Here is a 20759-nt window from a genome sequence, read left to right as displayed (position 1 = left end):
CACTGCTCTCCTGGCCTCTGCTATAGTCTGTGAAAAACTCAAGTACTCTTTTCCATCCTAGAACTGTGACCAGGGTCCCCACTCCCTGATGGCTGTGACTTCCTTACCCTGAGACTGTAACCCAGGCCTTTGACCTGGATCCCTCGTGCAAGCAAAGTGTCCCCAGCAATCTCCTTCTAACCAGCTGTCTGGTCCCCTCACCATTTGTGTGCTGAGAACAAGTCCCCAAGGTCTGCTGCTGTCTTGCTGAAGTGCTGTTTTGTTGCTGGTGGATCCTATTGCTGGCTTTCTGGGCACATCCTGCTGCTGGTCTGATGTGGGCAGCCTGCGCTGGACTTCACTCTACTCTTACCTCAGTGAGATAGACCTTTCCTGTTAACCTTCTATGTTGTCTTGGACTGGAAAATTGTTTCATCCCGTCCTTTTTTGGTTCTGCTGCTCCAGAATTTGTTTTGAGGTATTATGTTGTTGTTTGGAGGGGAATTTGGGAGTGCTGAGGTGAGTTCCTGTCTTTCCTCTGCCATTTTGGCTTCATACTCTCTCCACATAGCTTCTTAGACAATCTTTCTAGTACACACTTCTGACCATGACACTCCTTTGCTCAAAAATCTTCAGAGGCCCCTTACTACCTCTAGAATAAAATATATACTCCTTCTTCAGTCTGGTATTTAAAGTCGTCTATATTTACTCCTACCTACATTTTATTTTAGTTAATATAGTTATAGAAGATGGAGCAGTTATATTTATTTTGTGCATTATAAGTAATATAAGCTGTTTTTCAAAAGCTTTTCATGTATTCTGTAAGTTAGTCATTGGGGGTGGAGGGTTAACATCTAAGGAACCAAGTTCTTTTTTTTGTCTAAGATATTAATTTAAAATAGTAGTGACATTTGTAATCTTGCTACACTGGCAAAATGTTAATCCATGAGTATTTTTGGACAGCTGAGAGAGGGACATTGTTTATGCCCTTTACCCTTTTGCAATTCTGGGCCTGGAATTGAGAAGTTGCTTTGTTGGAAGACTCACAGTTTTATTCCCATTCCTTAGTTTTCTTTATTAGTTGACAATAAGCTATATTCATAATTCATGGACTATTGTTAATTTTTAATTTTTTAAAAAAGTCATAAAACTTATTGAGTATGCTGTAGTGGGTATTTTTTCTGTTGTGGTTTGAAATAAGTGTTTGGTAAGGTTCCTTCCAACTCTGAAGTTCTATGATACCCTTAAAACCATATTCTCAGTTTGTCATCCACAAAATGATGGGGCTGAATGAGATGATTTCTAAGAAGCTTTCCAGCTCTAAGACCCTATGTTTTGAAGATTCTGTGACTATATGAAGTAAGATATTACATTTTCTTATTTGAAGTAACCTAGTCATAGGAAAGTTATGTTACTTACAGAATAGATACATAGCAAAGATTCAGGAGGTCACAGTGATTGGAGAATGACCAACCAAATTATAGTACCAAAAGGTAATGGAATATTACTATGCCTTACAAAACCATAAATACGAAGAATTCAAAAAAGCAAGGGAAGATATATATGAACTGATTCAAAGTGAAGTAAGCAGAATCAGGATAGCAATGTAGCCAAGGACTACAATAATGTAAATGGAAAGACCATAAATCCTAAAACATATGAATTTATAATGACCAAGCTTAGCTTTGGAAAAGAGAAGAAAGATTGCATGTCCCCCTCCTTTGTTTGTATAGGTGGGGGAATACAGATGTGGAACATTGCATATACTATCAAAATTAGTTGATGTGTTAGTTAGTTTATCTGAAGTGTTTTTGACCATCTTTTTTATTCTTTGTTATGAGAGATGATAGTTCACTAGGTAGGGAGGAATACATTTAGAAATGAAGGTGATGTAAAGACAAGGAATATCAACAATTATTTTAAAAGAACTTAGCGAGACCTCAATTAGAACTTATCATCTCCTCTGCTCTATGTTCTAGGCCAACAGTTTTCATTTCTCATTCTCTCCTCTAGTCCCCTTTGAAAGTTTTCATAGTATCCATGCTTCATACAGTTTCTTTTTCAAAAGCCCCAGTAATCTGACTTGAAGATGACAGCCTACAAGCGAGTCCCACATTCATGTAGAAGAGCATAGATTGAGAGCTGGAAAGGATCATAGAGGCCACTGATGGAGACACTGCAGCACAGAGCAGTTAAATGACTTGCCCAGGTCACACACCTTGTAAGCATCTGAGTTGGGATTTGCATCTATGTCTTCAGACTCCCAACTCCAATACCCTCTCCATTACACCATATTTGCTCTCTAAAGTTAGTTATTGCATGTCACATGCTCCCAAATGGAGAAGAAAAGAGCTTTTGTAGCTATCTGCAATTTAGGAAAGGATGGAAAAGGTCAGGCTGGAAGGAGACAGAAGGCTAATATGTCTCTGATTCAGTTGGGATGTGGGGAGGCAAAGCCCAAAGTGCCCCATAAAGCCAGAGGAAGCATGCTCTCTATCCTAATCCAGGAATACTAGGATCAGTTCTGATTGTGATGGTCATCCAGCTAATATCTGACCAGCTGGACAGTGTTTGAACATCATTAGACACCTAACATTTACAAAGCACTTTCAAGTTTTCAGAGCTTTTTTTTTTTATATTACCTAATTGGAGACAAAAAACGTATGAGATTGGTAAGAGATTCTCATTTTATAACTGTGGGAACTAAAACATAAAGAAGTTTGTGAAAATATTTGAACAATGGCAATATAAATACAAAACTGAAACATACCCTGCCCTCCAGAAGCTTATATTTTAACATAATGAAAGGATGCTAATTTCCCATAAGAATCAATAACTAGGCTGGATATGGAATCCCCACTACCAGAAGGGCTAAAGCTGGTGGATTTCTTGAGCTCAAGAGTTCTGATCTGCAGTGGGCTGAGCTGACTGGGTATCCAAATGAAGTTCAGCATCAATATGATGAGCCCCTAAAAGTAGGGGGTCAAGCTACCAGGTTGTATAAGGAAGGGCAAACCAGGTCAGGTCAGAAGTAAAGTTCCTATACAATTTCTTTTTTTAAGCAATTGGGGTTAAGTAACTTGCTCAAGGTTACATGGCTAGTTTTTTGTTGGGTTTTTTTTTTGTGTGTAGGTGTGAAGTATCTGAGGCCGGAACCCATCCCAGGTCTCCTGACTCTGGGGCTGGTGCTCTTACTCACTGCGCCACCTGGCCACCCCTCTCCTATAGAATGTGATAGGATAGGATCTATAAGTTGTCTCTATACTTCCAATCTACTTGATAGAGACCCACTATTTTAAAAATCTACAATTAGTTCTATATTGAATAGACATTTTAATTTTTGTTTATGCCATCATTTCAATAATATGCCAAATCATATAGTTCATGGAAGGAGTTAGGGCTGACACAGGAGTGGTAACATCAAGAAAATCTTGCCAATGTGTCATATTATTACCTACTTTTTTATAATGTGTTTTTTATAACCTTGTGCTTCTTTTTTAAATTCCAATAAGCTCTAAATTTTAAAATCTGTGCTTTCAGAGAAAAGTCAGAAGTTCTCACTTTTTTGTGTGACAGTAAATACTTTTGGTATTTGTCCTCAAGTGCCCCATCCAGCTTCTGTCTTTTTAAAAATTCTGGACATATGTTTCCCTCCCTCCAATTCCTTTTCACCTTCACTACATCTGACAGTCTCCCCATTCTTTATATCCACTTAGTCCTTTCAAGATTATCTTATCCTGATGCTTCTGTATCAGTTAGTTATGTCTAGAGGTACATAGATCCCTCACTGGAACCCCAGAGCTACAGACCATTTTGTCTGGGTCTTTTTCACAGAAGAGGGATGTCATTTAAGGACAATACCCTCAGTTGGACCCTATGGACATGGGCTCTTAAAGTACCTCAACTTGATAAAGGTTGGCACACAGTGCTGCATTGGGTAATTGAGTTCACAGAACTGTATTGGAGGAAGAACTGTGCTTAGTGTATCTATCCCCAGTGTTCCAACTCCTTTGAGGGGGTGGTTCTTTGCTGACAGATGGATTGTAATTTTAAAGGGCCTGTAAAGATTTGCAAAGATATTGTTCTTCTTTCTTCCCCTTCCCATTGACTGCTTGTACCTTGGAAGCATGGAAAAAAGAGGCCACTTTCCCACCCCATTCCTGTATCCTCTCCTGCGGGTTTTACATGCAGACTGTGTTCTGCCAGCAGCTGGCATCTGTTCATGCCCACTGTGATGATTTATTTTTGTTAGAAAACAAAGTGTTTCATGGATTCTTATGGCCAAAGAATGCATCACTTGGGGCCAACTTCTTCCTATTTAGCTCTGCTTGTCCTCAGGCAGCAGTCTGTTCACAACACCATAACTGAAGATTCAAAGATCCCACTAGAACTCATAATCCACTGAAAGAACCTTGAAGAACCTAGTGTGTCTTCCATGTCATTATGAGACAAATATGAAGACTCTGATTATGAGTAAACTGAGTGACAACAGAGAGATAGTTTGAGTGTTATACCCACAGTATATTAAATGACCTAGACAATGTAGAAAGATCTCTGGGTATAGAGTAAGAGGTCTGAGTTCAAATCTAGATTCTGAAACTCCCTACCTGTGGGACTTATTTGGGTCTCAGTTTGTTCCTCTCAAAATAATGGGGCTGGCCAAGGTATCCTCCAGGGTCTTTTCCAACTCAAAAAGCTATGCTCCTTTGATCTCCAGTACAGTCCTCCATGGAGGTTATTTTGGGAGGACATGGATACGGCTAACATATGATGAAAAGATTGTATGGGGCTCAACTATACATTTGGGAGAAGAATCCATCTGAATGAGGTCACAGATCTACTCAATTACTGAGGGGGAAGGAGAAAAAAGAGTTAGGAGGAGAAGATTAAATTCGATCTGGAACCAAGTTAAGGATAATTCCATATAGCACCCTTATTTGATAGATAAGGAAACTGATGCTCAAAGAAATGATTTGACTTTCCTAAAGTCATTTACATAGCTTGTGGCACATGGATGAATTACCATGATGTCACAAGTCGTTCCCTATAGATTATATAGAGAAACTTCAGAGCCAGCATACCAAGGTTTGACATAGTACTCTCTGGAGAATATCTGATTCTGTAGACAGTAGACCACTCTTCCAAAAGTGTGTGTACATGCACGCGTGTGCGCACACACACACACACAGATGTAATTCTCTGTTTTTGCAAGCCAAATTTCTTGATAATATATCTAAAAATTAAGCTCATTGTCAGCACTTCTAGAAAAATCTAGATTTAGATTCTGATAACCTGAGTTCAAAATCTAAGTCTCCTATCAACTAGTTCTCCTGCATGACTGTATAAACCACTTAATTAAGCTTAGCCACACTTATGGTTCCTTATCTGTAATATGAGGGGACTGAATGATATCTGAAATGCTTCCAATTTTAGATCTATGAAACTATGACTTAGTATCCTTATGGGATTTCTGGATTAAGAAGGCGCCATCAAACATCCAGTTGTTTGATAGTATCCTTTTCATTTCTTCTCTTCTAAAACTTTGTGTGTCAGTGTCAGAGATCTAGACAGAGTCCAAGGTCAGTTTTCTTGTCTTAATTTGTAGGGCAAACAGGGTTTCACTGAGGAACACCACTGATTTATGTGTGCTGCTAAGTAAATTTGGCAACACATCCTCTATGCAGGACGCTTACTCATTAGTAAAGTCAACAGCAATCATTTATGTTCTATGATCAAGTAAGGCCCAGGCAATGTTTGAGACCCCCAACCTTCCTTTAAAAAATGAAAGACTCTCAGCAGAAGCTACAGACAAATGAAATGAGTGAGGATAAAAGGCTTAGAAATACAAAGTAAAGGCCCTGATACTATGAAGTTCCAAACCTATGCATATATGACTAATGACTATGCAGAGACTCTAAACACAAAACCATCTCCTACTGTGAAGCACATTAGTTGATTGAGAGGTTGTGCTAAATTTTCTTCAGAAAACAGTGGATTTTTTGGGATTCGTTATTGATCAATGGACATCCCCCCCCTTCCAAGTCTCGAACACCTCCATAAAATGGTAGGAAATCAGAAAGCATCTACAGTAATGGAAAGGATCACTTTGGATGATGCATTTAAAAGACAGATAGATAGATAGATAGATAGATAGATAGATAGATAGATAGATAGATAGATAGATAGATAGATAGAGATAGATGATAGATATAGATGGATAGATAGATGATAGATAGATAGATATAGATGGGTAGATAGATATAGATAGATAGATGTAGATATAGATAGATGATAGATATAGATGGATAGATAGATATAGATAGATAGCTAGATATAGATGGATAGATAGATGATAGATAGATAGATATAGATGGATAGAAAGGCATACCTAATTTTATATAGATTAAATCCATACTCAACAGAGCATAAAAATATCATCAGATCATAGAGGTCATTGACTACAACCCCTTAATTTTACACATCAGAAAATTGAGGCACAGAGAGAGTAAATGACTTAACTTGTTCAGTATCATAGGGATAGTCAGTGTCTAAAGTAGTTATTGAACTCAGTTTTTCCTGACCCTATGTCTAGTGCTCTATTTACTAGGTTACACTGCTTCTTAAGCATAAGCCTCTTTAAAAGGGAGCATGACACAATTGAATTCTCATGCTACAGGCAAGTCAACCACCCCCTTTCTCCCAAAGAGATATAAGGGAATTGAAGGCAGAGATTTCTTGATTTATTTGATTTTGAGAAGGTAGGCATGACTACCTTGACTGGTTGGTAGACCTTGGGTTTGGCTTAAATTTTAGGTTCTCTTAAGGTCTAAGGGAACTTGAAGACTTTGCAGTAGGCTTCTTTGTCACAGAAGGGGAGGTGCAGACTGAAATGAGAGAGCAGGGACAAAAGCACAGATAAGAGCTAGTGGGTTACCTCAAACCATGCTTTGCTGTATAGGGTGAAGAGAATCCATTGAACCAAAAGCTATTGAAATAACAGTAAAAAAAATAGCAATGAATATTCTTTCTATAATGATAGTTTACTCTAAATAACTAGTTATAATTCATCTTGTCCCTAAGTTATAATTTTTTCTTTTGGATTGGGTCTGGGATTTCATGAATATAGAAGCTGTTAAGGAGGAAACCCCCTTTAAAATGCAGAGTATCACCTGCTCTACAGGATTGTTAGAAAGTTACCTAGGGCATTGAGAAGTTAAGTGATCTGCCTAGGGCATCATGTCAAAGTCAAGACTCAAATACAAGTTTTTCCAGTTCAAAAGCTGGTAAATGCTCCAGTAAGATGTGCTGAATAAGTAAGAATTTGAAAGTCTAGAACAAATAGAGAAACAGAATCAATAAAGAGTTTTTAAAAAAGGAATATAGAAAAGATGGCAAATGAATGCAAAAGAAGATATGCAACAAAGGAATGAATAAATAAGGGGTAAAAGTTTAACTCCAAAAAAGTGGAGTGTTGTCCATGAAAATTCAGTGTTAAAACTATTTTTACAAAGATACTAAGAAGTTTTATATATATATATATATATATATATATATATATATATATATATATGTGTGTGTGTGTGTGTGTGTGTGTGTGTATAAGGCCAGATTTTCTTCATCTACTTCAACAAAAACGTGATAGATTGAATACAGAAGCAGATGAGAATCCAGCTATCTTTTATTAAGCCAGACATTACATATTTTGCAAAAAATACATAAAGCAACGCAGTCACTCTTCTTACTGATTTTTTTGTTTCAGAAAATAGTTACTTTTTCATTAAAATGTTATTTATGTTAATGTGTAATGGACTTTTTATTATTATTTTGTGTTTTGTTTGCATGTTTTATTTACTGTTATTTTAAAATGAATGATTAAATAATTTTAAAATACATAAATTTTAATTTCTAATATGGTACATATCAACAGATATATCCCATATAATAGCAAAAGACCTTTGGGAGTCTTCAAAATTTTTTTTAAAGTATAATGGGGTACTGAGAACAAAATAATTTGAGAACCTCTGATTGAGAATAAACCTTACAGCCTTCCCTGCTGCTGCTCTCAGTATTTATTTTCTTTTTGGGGAAGGCAGTTTACTCATGTGGAAAATGGAAGCAATAGTAATTACACTATTTAATCCACAGGATTGTGACTTGTAAATTTACAGTGCTTTATATAAATGTGAGATTTTACCATTGTTTTGTCTTTCCTTTTCTTGTTAGCTGCACAGCTCTGGGAAAGGATATATGTGAAGCTAATAAGTCAATATCTGTTCCCTTCCTCTATTCTTTAGGAGTCCTTAAAAAGTTCATTCAAGTCCTTTAAAAAAGTAACATATGCCACCAAAATTTGCAAATATTTACCTAGTGTAATTTGTAGAGACTCTTATTATTTAAAAAAAAACCACATAGGCAACATTATTGTTTAAATCTTGCCCAAAGTGCTTTGAGATCCTTTAAAATGTTATATAAATTCAATTAGAAGTAACCAGGTTGGCCGGTGAACCCACGTGATAATAACAAAGAACAATGATCCTGAAAATGTTTCCCTTCCCTCAGAGTTCAGACATCTGAATGAACTAGTGAAGAATTTAAGAAAATGCTTAATCAAAAATACACTGATAAACCAAGCTATATTTATGTGAATGATTGCTGCAATCATGCCTGAAGTGGATGGGACTGTGAATTTACTTCTGGTACAATAGTTTACTCCCTACAAGTGACTGCCCTTGGAGTCACCACGAATGAAATCATTATTTCAATGCATTATGAAGAAGGCAATCAATAAACATTTATTAAGTGCCTACTATCACTATGTTAAGTGCTGAGGATATATAAAAAAAGGCTAAACCACCCCCTGTTCTTAAAAAGCCTATAGTCAAATTGGTGAGAGATCATGAAAGCAACTGCTTTTATGTACAAACAAGCTACATACGGGATAACTTGGACATAATCAAGAGAGGGAAGGTACTATAATTAAGGGGGTTAAAGAAAGTATTCCTATAGAAGGTGGGATTTTAGCTGGCACCTGAAGGAAACCAGGGAAGCCAAGAGGTGGAAATGTGGAGAGAATAGTCTATGGATGAGGGGCATTCATTGAAAACAGCCAGATCTTAGAGACAAAGTGTCTTGTTCAAGAAATAGTAACGGGACCAAGTGTCATTGGATCAGAAGATACGTGGAGGGGGTGTGGTGTAAAGGTATAAAAAGACTGGGAAGAAGGAGGCCAGGTTGTGAACAGCTTTGAATGCCAACCAGAGGAGTTTATATTTGATTCTGGAGGTGAGAGTTGACTGAGTAGGAAGTAGGGGAGTAGGGAGGGTGATATGGTGAAACCTATGCTTTAGAAAGATCAGGTGAACAGAAGATGGACTGGAATGGGGAGAGACTCATGGCAGGGAGACCAACTAAAGGGCCATTGCAGTAGTTGTTGATGTTGTGTGTCCTTCATTTGAAGAGCATCAATAACATCTTGAGGTCATATCTTCATTTGTGTATGAATTGGATTTAATTTAATGTGGCAGAGTCATCAAGTTAGGTGATGACAGCCTCTACCGGGGAAATATCAGTGTCAGAAGAAAAGGGGGCATATGTGAATGATCTTATGAAAGTAACACTGATATGAATTGGCAATTGGATACAGGAAGTGTGAGTGAGGAGTCAAGGATGACACTTGAAATTGCAAGCCAGAGTGACTGGCAGATGGTGGTACCCTCAACAGTAACAAGGAAAGAGAAGGTTTGTTAGGAAAGACACTGAGTTAAATTTTGGACATGTTGAATATCTAAAGGACATAGAGTTTAAGATGTCTAATAGGCAGTTGGAGATGTGATACTGGAGGTCAATAGAGAAGAGCTGGATAAGTAGATTTAAGAATCATCAGCATAAAGATTATAATTTAATCTATGGGAGCTGATGAGAAACACTGAGAAAGAAGAAGCAGATGTGCAGGAAGAAAACCAGGGGTAGTGCTATAAAAACTTAATCATGGAGGAGAGGGTGATTGATTGTGTCCAAGGCTACAGAGACATCAAGAGAGATGAAGACTCAGAAAAGGCCTTTAGATTTGACAACTAAGAGATTACAAGTAATTTTGGAGAGAGCAGTTTTGGTTGAATGATGAGGTCAGAAACTATACTGTAGAAAGTTGAGTGAGAGGAAAGGAAGGGGAGGCACCTGTTAAATAGGTGGTCTTTTCAAGGAGTTAAGCCATGAAAGAGAAGAGATATGAGACAGCTGATAGCTAGAGGGGTCACATGGATCAAGTGAGGGCTCTTTTAGAATGGAGCAAAGGCAGAAATTTTTATCAAAAAGCTCCAGAAAAATCCACTAGTGAGTTAAAACAGACAAAAGCACAGCAATACAAAAGTTAAATTATAAGGCATTCAGAATATATATTTTTTAAATCAAAAGCAAAGATGCAACCCAAAGCCTCTTTTTCTCTCCCCTTTTAGCTCTCAGTTGTTCACTCATTCCATCTGGATGCATCAAAGTCTGTTCTCAGGTCATTTTTATAAGTATATACAAGGTGAGGAATAAAGAAATCTGCTTTAGATTACAGTGATGAACATAAGATTTCAAACTCAAGGATAATGTTTCAGGAATTTATTTTCATTTTTAATCCTACCAATTCACAGAATATTTTTTAAGCCTTAGGAAAAATAGAACTCCTTAGCTGTGAATATCCTCAAATGATTTGGGCTGGGGGCGGGGGTGGGGGGATCATGAGAGGTAGACCTTTACAAATAAGGATAATTCAGAACAAATGCTCAAATGGAAACAGGTTTATGATAATGTCCTCATATGACCAACAGGAATGAACATGAAGATATGGTCTGAACAAAGAGCAAGCAGCATTTCCCTCTTCTCCCTTAGTTTTCCTGACACTGATTTCTCCTGGTTCTCTTGTTTGTCTGATCCCTGCTTGTTTAGGCTCCTTTGTTAGACTATCATCCATCTCCTCCTACCTTTGTGTGGGTAATCACCAGAGCTCTGTGACAAGCCCTCTTCTTCCTCTCTTCAAATAAAGTGAAGATATAATCAGTTTTCACAGGTTTAAGTATCTTTTTTTTTTGCTTTTTGGAGGGCAATTGGGGTTAAGTAACTTGCCCAAGGTCACACAGCTAGGTTTTTTTTTTTTTTGGTATTAAATGTCTGAGGCCCGTTCTGAACTCAGGCCTTCCTGACCCCAGAGCCAGCATTCTACTCACTGGGCCACCAAGCCACCCCATTAAGTATCATTTCTGCACAGACAATGCCTAAATCTATATATTTAGTCATAATCTCTCTCTCTTGAATTCCACTCATCTACTATCAACTATTCATGGAATATCTCCTGGAAGTTCTTCAAGCATATCAAACTCATGTTCAAAATAAAAATATCTTCACTACAAAACCTACTATTCTTCCGAACTTCCCTATTTCTGTGAAAGACACCACCATCTTCTCTTAAGTTTGTAGAATGGATGGATGTCATAAACATCTACTATGCACCAGGAACTGTACTAAGCACTTTTCAAATATAACTTCATTTGATCATAACCTAAGATTTGTAAACTCAGAGTCACTCAAGAATCTTCCCCACCTCTCATCTTTCTTATCCAATCCACTGCCAAATCTTGTCAATCCTACTTCCATGAGTATAAAAAGTGTAAACAGTAAAAAGAGATATAAGATACAAATAAAACATGCACACTTCAAGAAAAGATATGAGAAACTGCCTGATTTGAAACGTGACAATAGTTATTCAGGTTCTTTTATTTTTCCTTTTTGCTTTTTGACTTTGGGTTTGGGCACCTCATTTGTTTTAAATTAAGCTGCAGGGTACTAGCCATAGGAAAGTTGGAAAACAAAAAAATGCAAATCAAAATAACCTTGAGATATAACCTTAAACCTAGAAAACTGGCAAAGATAACAAAAGATGGAAATAGTCAAAGTCAGAAGAATTCATTCATATGATGTTGGTGGTGCTGTCAAATTGGTAAAATTACTAAATGTTTTATACTATTTGATCCATCAATCCTTCTACTAGGGCATATGCCCCAAAGAGGTGAAAGATAGAAAGAAAAATCCCATAGGTACCAGAATATTTGGGGAGTTTTTTTAGTATTGAACATTTTTTTAAAATACTTTTATTTTTTCCCTCAATTATGTACCAAAATATTTAAAGCAACATATCTGGAGTAGCAAAAATTTGGAAACAAAGTGGGTACTTAACTAAGTGAGAAATGAATACTGAATAAATTGTGGTATATTAATACAATGTAATATTACTGTGCTACATAAAAAAGGGTGAATAAAGAATTCATAGAAACATGGGAAGATTTACTGAAACTATGTGATCAAAGAAAACAGAATCAAGGAAAAAAAATACCTATACTACCATAATATAAAGAAAAAACAACACTGACAGCAGAATTCAGATCAAATGAAATGACTAATCTTGCTTGGTTCCAGAGGATTGATAAGTAAGCACATTTCCTTCTTTTTGGTAGAGGAGTGGTGGCCTACAGTACCAGTTATCAGATGCAGAACTGGCTTTGCTTAGGCCTTTTCTTTATTGCTAGGGAGCAGTCTATTAGTGGGAGGGAGGAGAATTATCCCAAGAGTTGGCAGTTGGACAACTAAACAAACCACATTCTTAGAAAGAAGCATTTCCTTGATCTAAAAGACCAGATACTTATCATAAGAGCCATAGCAAAACTTGAGATCCAAAGGCAGAGGAAATTTAGGCAAAGGATATCATTCAGCAAGCATATAGTTAATACCTTGCATTTTACTTCAAATATGTTCAGGATTAAGGCCTATATAAGTGATTTATGTAATCTTTATCAGGGCTATATGAGGAAGGCAAAGTTATGCTTAATTACATGTAAATTGTAGAGAGAATGTTAATTCCAGTTAAAAAAAAGAAACAGAAAATTAAAATAAACTGAGGCCAACAGCTATTGCATGACTTGGAAACATGTATTTCCTCAAGAGTAAACACAGAAAATATACCAGGGTTTATCCTAGTCAGCCTTGAAAATATAACACTAATTTTTGTGCATATTCTAACTTTTAAAAAAGGAAACTCATGTCTATATTTGAGACATATGATCTTTTACAAATAGCAGACTAAATTCTCCTAATGAATTCTAACTCTTTAGGGCAAAGAGCTTCCTCTTTCTCCCAACAAGAACCCCTTTTGGATCGGAACTAACTAACTATTCCATCAGATATCATCCTTTAACATCCTGCACATAAGTTCACCCTAGAAGTCCTGATTAGCCTTGCAAAGCATTATTAAAGGGAATTGTGCTAAAATCATGTTCACAAAAGAAGAAACTTTAAAATTTAGTCCATGTTGCATTTGTCACTTGGGGTCACACACACACACCTAGACCCTGAGTTATAAAGATTTATTGAGTTAAGGTAATATGACAAAAACAAGTCCCACATTCACTAGGGGTAACTCCTAGATGCCACCAACCAAAGGCTCAGACTTAAGTAATTAAGTGATCTACCCCTAGTTACACAGTCCATGTAAACCATTTTTAACTAACATCTTTTTTATATACAGAGAAGACAGAATAGAATTTAAACTACAATTGGGGAATAATTCTACACAGTAGTATATCACTTGTTTTCATCTTTTTGACAACATATTGAAGACATGAGAACAAATTCCAAAAGCTTAGCACAAATTTTAACAATTCAATGTTCTAGAGAATTCCTGAACAGTCTACAAAACCAGAGAACCAAGTCCTCAAGGCAGTTCATAATAATCAAATTGGCTGATCTAAAGATTAGCTACAGAGTCACGCACATCTTAAAAATCAAGCTTTAAGGACTCTTCAGGACTACTTGTCCATCATTAGTAAATTGTTAAAAAAAAACCCCAAGTCAATTACATTTCATTGTTAATAACCATGCCATAAGCTCCCCAGATCTACTTTTCAAGGGAACTGCATGAAAAATTATCTGAAAGTTATCATACTGACTTCCATATGGCTGGCAACATCATTTGTCAATGTGCTTGGCACACAGTAGGTACTAACTGCTTGTTGAAGTAAAATGATTGTAAGGGATGAAAGTTAAAATTGGAAACACATCTACTCATACATCCTGATAAAACGGACTATTGATTTAGAACATATAAATATGTATGTTATGTAGTCAAATTATACATATATATGTATAAACACAGTAAATATGTGTATATATACACACATATTTGTGTATATAAACAGATACACACACAATACAGTATCTCAAAAGTCTTAGTACACACAGGCATCTAAACTGGATTTATACTAGGCTATTTGTTGTATATTAAATAGATCCCGAAGTCATCTATAAAGATATTAGGAGAAAGTTTCTGTCTCTTCTGTCCTCTCTTTTTTCTCATACCCACAAAGACATATACACCACCACCACCATCACTCTATCACATACTAAGAACATAATCAATTGCATTTCCCAGTGTGCACTTACCTCATTGTCTGACTCCACAAGAACTTGATCATATTCACTAAGGGCTACTAGGAACATAATCGAGGTGACGTTTTCAAAGCAGTGTATCCATTTTCTTCTTTCTGATCTCTGGCCCCCAACATCCACCATTCTGTAAGGTTGAAAATACACAGATCAATCTCAGGTAAGGAAAACTTAAGAAAAATCAATACACATTTATTTAGGGAATTTTGTTCACTAACACAAATGGTAAGGTGTAACTTAAAAAAAAAGAAACAATTTGTTTTTCAGAAAGCGATATTACATTCAACAAGTAGTCACTGAATGAAAGGTGGGATAGAGTTGTATTTTGAATAATTAAACATTCTAGGTAATAGGAAATTATTACATATATCATACATAGATCACTAGTTTTATTATCATTCTTTTTAATTTTTTAGTTGTCAAACATTTTTTCTCCCTCCAAAATTCCTCCATTGAAAAAAAGGAAAACAAAATGTATGTAGAAAATAAAATCAAAACAACTTCCCATAGTAGCTATATCAAAAAAATGTGTCTCATTTGCATTTTATATTATTGCCTCTCTGTTAGGATGTGGGTAGTAGCATTCTTCAAAACTGGTCCTCTGGAATCATAGTTGATCATTGCATAGATAACTAGTTTTAAAAGACTGAAGTCCAAGAAAATAAAATATGCCTAGTTTTAAAACTATAGAGGAGATAATTTAATATTTCTTTGATGATACAAAGGCATTTTTCTTTAGGGTGGCCTCAAGGATACCTTTATGAACACTGATGATATTGTACTTTCAAAGTAAAAGAGTCTAGTTAAAAATAGTTATTTCTAGTCGATTGAATGCCAGAAAACAGAATTAACTGTATTATTTAATAATAATTTATATGAGATAAAAAGTGGGACATTGTTTCCTTGTTTTTGAGTTCAAAAATAACACTCATACACAGCAACGATTATGCATGTAAGTGGCTAAAGCACTCCTGAAGTAAAAAGAATTAAATACAATGACCTTGACTTGAAATGAGAGCAAAACTGTAGTATTCTGTGTCTTTGACCACATACACAATAGGATATACTTTGTGTGTCATAAACACTTTCTCAACACAAATATTCTAAAGATAGTTTTATCATCATGTATGATACAACACAATATCCAGTCTTTTTTCTAGCCTGAAAGGATTGTGATAAAAAAAAAATATATGGTGCATTTGTATATATTCTGTAAGGAACAAAGTACACAAACTTGGAAACAAATTTAAAATTCCTTGGAAATGATGATTAATATTTTTTTGCAAAATGTCCATATTTAAATTTGTTTTGCACTATTATACATATTTTAATGGTTTTTTTCTTGCCTTCTCAATGGGTAGGGGAGGAGTGAGAGAGAATTTGGAACTAAAAATACAATAAATTTGAATTTTTAATACATCCACATTTACTGTCAAGTCATACAGTATGGATTCTTTCAATGAGAATTCGGAAGTGAATATCAGAAATTTCTAAGTGTCAGTCCTGGGTTTACCACATGCTAAACATCCTGGAGATAAACACTGAACTTTATCTTCCTTTCCTATAATTTAGGCATAAAAATTATGATCGATTTCATAAGGATGCCAATTAATTAATGAAATAGTTATTGGCTTTTAACTTGGAAGATGATGTTACTAGTTCTGCTACCATTCAGTTTGATTTACCATTACAATAATAGTGTCACAGATTTCTGTTGATGCATCTATGTTTTCTCACTTCTTCTAGGATAGCCTAGGCTGGGGCAGAGGAAAGGACAAAGAGGGAAAATGTCTGCTGTTGTAGCAATTTTTCCATTATCTGGTTATTCAATATTCCTTAATATCAGGAGGTTACCATCAGGAGGCTGAGTCATAGGGTCCTGATATGGGACCAATATTAAACCTATTTGGACAACCATATTAGTTAACCTAATATGCTATATCATGACTGAAAGTTAAACAGAAATAATACTCTGTCAATGCATTAAAATCCTCTCAGTTAAGCAAACACAAGCTAAGCAAAGAATCATAGTATTCTACATAATAAGAAGGATTTAGAGAAAAACACCTGTAACACACATGAAGGTTTTTCAGCCAGCTTTTTAAATCATTGATTGTATATGAACTATTAGGTAATTTCAATAAAAAGGTAAAGACCAAAGTGTCTCTGAATATTTTTTCTGTGTGAATTATAAGAGGAAATTAACTTCTGTTGGTAGGACTGAAATGTACCATGTGATAGTGGAATAAATCCAGAAGATATTGACTTTGTTGAGGAGATAAATGCCAAATATAACTGAAAGCAAGAAAACTGTATGTAGAAATGGGTCAAATCAAGATCTCCAAAGGGGTTCAACAATAAGATGTACTTTTCCAAACTTTATTTATGGCTACCTTAGAGGCAGGACTCCATCAGGAAATGAAATAATAATTGATGGTAAACACCTCAGGCATCTCTGTCTCCCCTTTCCCTCCCTCCCTCCCTCCCTCCCTCCCTCCCTTCCTTCCTTTCTTCCTTCCTTCCTTCCTTCCTTCCTTCCTTCCTTCCTTCCTTCCTTCCTTCCTTCCTTCCTTCCTTCCTTCCTTCCTTCCTTCCTTCCTTCCTTCACAAATAAGTGATCTCTTAGAATTCCAAAAAAATTTGCAGAAGCTTTGCACGGTATCTAGGCTGACAGTCTTAAAGATTGAGAAAGTAGTGGAATATATGTACCTCTTAGCAAGATTATATTTATAAAATGGATCAGAGTATGCAAAGTGGCCTAATGCCACATTTGAAAATATTGATTGATTGGGTATGGCCACAATGATCAGAGCAAAAGTATTAAACTCTACAGGGTTGCCTGCGATGAGGATTAAAATACTGGAATACTGATCTAGCACAAAATGTGAATGGCAGCACATATACACCCTGCATTTAATGGAAAGAATGATGTGCAAATGATGTAAAGTCAAGGATAGTAGACTATTGGAGGCAGACCATCATGAAAATAAATATGGAATGATTCAATGATTTGACTATTTGGACATAAGGAAAAGGACCTCACAATTATAGTATAGGTTAGCTGTGTGTTTTCATTATGATAAATGATGCCAGATTCAAAAGTGGATGTGGATATATAAGCAAAATAATACAACTCTTAAAATTCTTCCACTAAAATAAGTTAAATGTAGAAGTTAGAAAGTAAGGCTTTTAAAGAATTCATCTAGGTATAATGACTTTTGGTTTATAGAACTGTATATAAATAAAAGATCTAAAGAATGCTTCCATAAGTTTTGACTCTAGGACCAGGGTACAGAAGAAAGATTAAAAACTGAACTTAGAAACAGACCTGTGTTTAAGTGCCAGTGTTTATCACTTAGGACCCACAGGATGGTCACTACTTCCCTGGACCTCAGTTTCCTCATTCAATAATTTTAATAATAAATGTACTACTTATTTCAAAAGATTATTGGAAGGAAAGGGCTTTGAAATCTGTAAAGAACTGTAAATGTTATTCTGAAGATAATAAAAAAGAGGACATAAGAGGATGGACAATAAAGATTAAGAGAATAATGATGGGAGTGGGAGATCATTGAAATAGAACTTTTTTTAGAACTATGTAGATCACTAGAAATGTTAAAACACAGACTTCTCCCTGATCCGAAACTGGGGGAAATTACAAACAAACAAAAAACAACTCTTAGGTGTTTGCATCTGAACAGGAGTAGACTGTTCATCCCATATAATTTATTTCGAGATCAATCCTACAAAAAAAACAAAACAAAACAAAACTGTGTTGATGGTGGCATTTGATTGTCCTTCTTACATATTACATTTTCTAGAGTGAAATCACTTTACTAAAGTGCATTGAATGACAAACTGGTAAAATAAGAAACATAATATAAAGAACAACCTGGACTGATGATCAGTTTATATATGCCAAATGCTTTGCAGATCAAAACCTCCATGAAATTGCTACCTGCTTTTCATCATATTATTTGTTTTCTCAAAATCTTCTGTGATATTGGCTTATAATTGATCTCTAAAATACTGTATCTTCAAAACTAAGGTGTCATTCCACTTTGTCACTGTTTTATTGGCACAGCTCTTCTAGCGACTGGTGGCAGAGTGGAAGTTAGTTTAGAAAGAGCAGATCCTAACTTGGTATGGGGTGGTGGAAGACCTGACTGGATTTAATGAGTCTCTATTTTCCTTTTAGGCATACTGGCAGAATGTACATCCCCAATGAACTTAGACACATATTTAAGGTAGTAAATTACCACATAAATAACACCTCTCCATTTCTCAAAGTATAATGAGAGTTAGATTCTAATTAAGAGTACAATCAAATGATTATGGAAGAAGAGATTAAACAGAGATGTATCTATATTGTTTATTTTCCCTTGTTTGTGAAAAAACACACCATAATATTATTGCTAAATTATCATTGAGCAAAAAAAAGCAACGATGGGGGGGCAGTATAGCTCATTTCTCATTTGTTCTGCAACATGATGCCAACTAATCTTACTTGCAAATGTTATAAACATTCTTAGACACTCAACTTCATAAATAAATGTAAAAAATATCATGTTATTTGTATCAGTAATCAAAAATCCTACATTTGGTAGAAGAAGGGATGTTGATTGAAAGCCAATATGAAAATCTTTGTAATATACAATTTCTCCTATTGACAGGCTCATAAAAGTATCAAATACCTTTTATGTACTTTCAATAATGGACAAATTCCTCTACAGTTAATTTGATTTCTAAATTTATGTAGGAGTAGAATCAGCATTTGTGCAACTGGATATAATTCCACTTCCTGCAAACATAAACTTTCTTCTACATCTGCCTTCAAGGAGGTATTCATCTAACCATGAAGGAGGTTCATTCAGTCAAGAGTGTCTAAGTCAAAAATCCTATGGTAATAGAAATTAAGTTGAGGAAAGCCAATATGAAAATCTTTATAATAACCAATTTCTCTATTGACAGGCTCATAAATTAAAGTAAAAAGGAAAGATTATTTATAATCATCAGAATCATCATGATAATTAAAGGACAGTTTAAAATAAATTCAAAGTTAATCAGTTTTCTTCATATGCTTTCTTTAGACCTATACAAGCTTTCAATATTTACAAAATTCACATAAAGTGCACATGCCATAAGAATTAGAAAATGTGTTTCAGGGACTAGATTACTACCTGAAAATGACGCTTTGTAAGTCAAAGGGGTATTCAATGATCCCTGTGGTGGGGACACGAACTCTAAGGACATCTTGTTGAGTAGGCAAATAGGCAGGATCGGCTACACGGTCCAAGTCGTTAAGATAGCTACAGGTGGGAAGAAACAATAGTAATATCAGTGATACCATAATACCAAATTCCGTTAAGGAAAAGGATGGGAAGAGATAAAGATGGGAGAAAGAAAAGAAGGAAGAGAGAGAGACGAGAAGAAGGGATATTTGAGAGGTAGAAAGGTAAGAGTAAACTTTCAGTTATAGTTATAGGAGGATATATATATATACAGTTTGTAATTACCCAGTTTTCATATTTCATCTCCTTCCTCTTGTCACCTTAGGACTATTATTTCATTACTCATTAGGACAAATTCAGATGTGATTCAAGGTGGGGGGGACAGGAAATTAAAATGGAACCACCCCAGTTCTCTACTTGTTAGCAGCTCTGGTAGGGGGTTGAGATGCCAAAAAGGATAAAGCTAGTGGGGTTTTTTTGGATTATTTGCGGATTTCATCTGTAAATGTCATTTTCATCACTGATTGCCAAAGATGATAGAATTGAATGAATGCAAGCTAGTCTATCTACAGGGTTCTAGAGTAATTTCCTTTGGATAAACCTTATCCTCCTCCTCAAAAAGAGTACTTAATTCAATATTCTTCAGTGTCAAAGTTGCTCAATATATAAAACTGTACACTTAAGAAAGTGCATTGTTGATATGAAGTTCTTAGGGCAACAGCTAATATGCTGGAGTAGTGTAATGAATAAGTTATCTGTTTGGGAGAGATGCATCATATGCTGCAGTTTTTTTGATTCTGTTGTACTTCCATGCTTTCTCTATGTACTCCAAAGTACTCTATTCCATACATTTGCTAAATTAAAATAAATGAAAATTAATTATATTTGGGAGCTTTAAGGGACATAATTTGCTGTAACTGGAGGTATTCTGAGGATTCACAAAACACAGGTTAAAAATTACCATTCCAAATGGTACCCAAGTGATTCTAAAATTAATGTAATTTCCTCAGGTCCTGGGGAGAAGCAAATGATGTATTTAGATTGTCTTGTTCTTCTTGACCAGGTCACTTT

General features: G+C 35.6%; 1 protein-coding gene across 1 annotated transcript in view; it reads right to left on the bottom strand.

Moving 5' to 3' along the window:
- The window catches only part of LOC138175163 (guanine nucleotide-binding protein G(q) subunit alpha), a 427316-nt gene that overhangs the window by 94419 nt on the left and 312138 nt on the right, over nt 1-20759 (bottom strand). The window contains exons 4-5 of the mRNA XM_069105568.1: nt 19638-19766; nt 14455-14584 (exon numbers count right to left, since the gene is read on the bottom strand). Coding sequence (XP_068961669.1) covers nt 14455-14584; nt 19638-19766 — 259 coding nt within the window. The remainder of the gene's footprint in view (nt 1-14454; nt 14585-19637; nt 19767-20759) is intronic.

The sequence above is a fragment of the Petaurus breviceps genome, unplaced genomic scaffold (genome assembly GCF_028583685.1).
Source record: "Petaurus breviceps papuanus isolate PSGF00001 unplaced genomic scaffold, PetGlider_PUasm1.0 138, whole genome shotgun sequence".
Classification (NCBI taxonomy): domain Eukaryota; kingdom Metazoa; phylum Chordata; class Mammalia; order Diprotodontia; family Petauridae; genus Petaurus; species Petaurus breviceps.
Note: the sequence above shows the minus strand (reverse complement) of the source record. Positions and strands in the feature narration are given on the sequence as shown.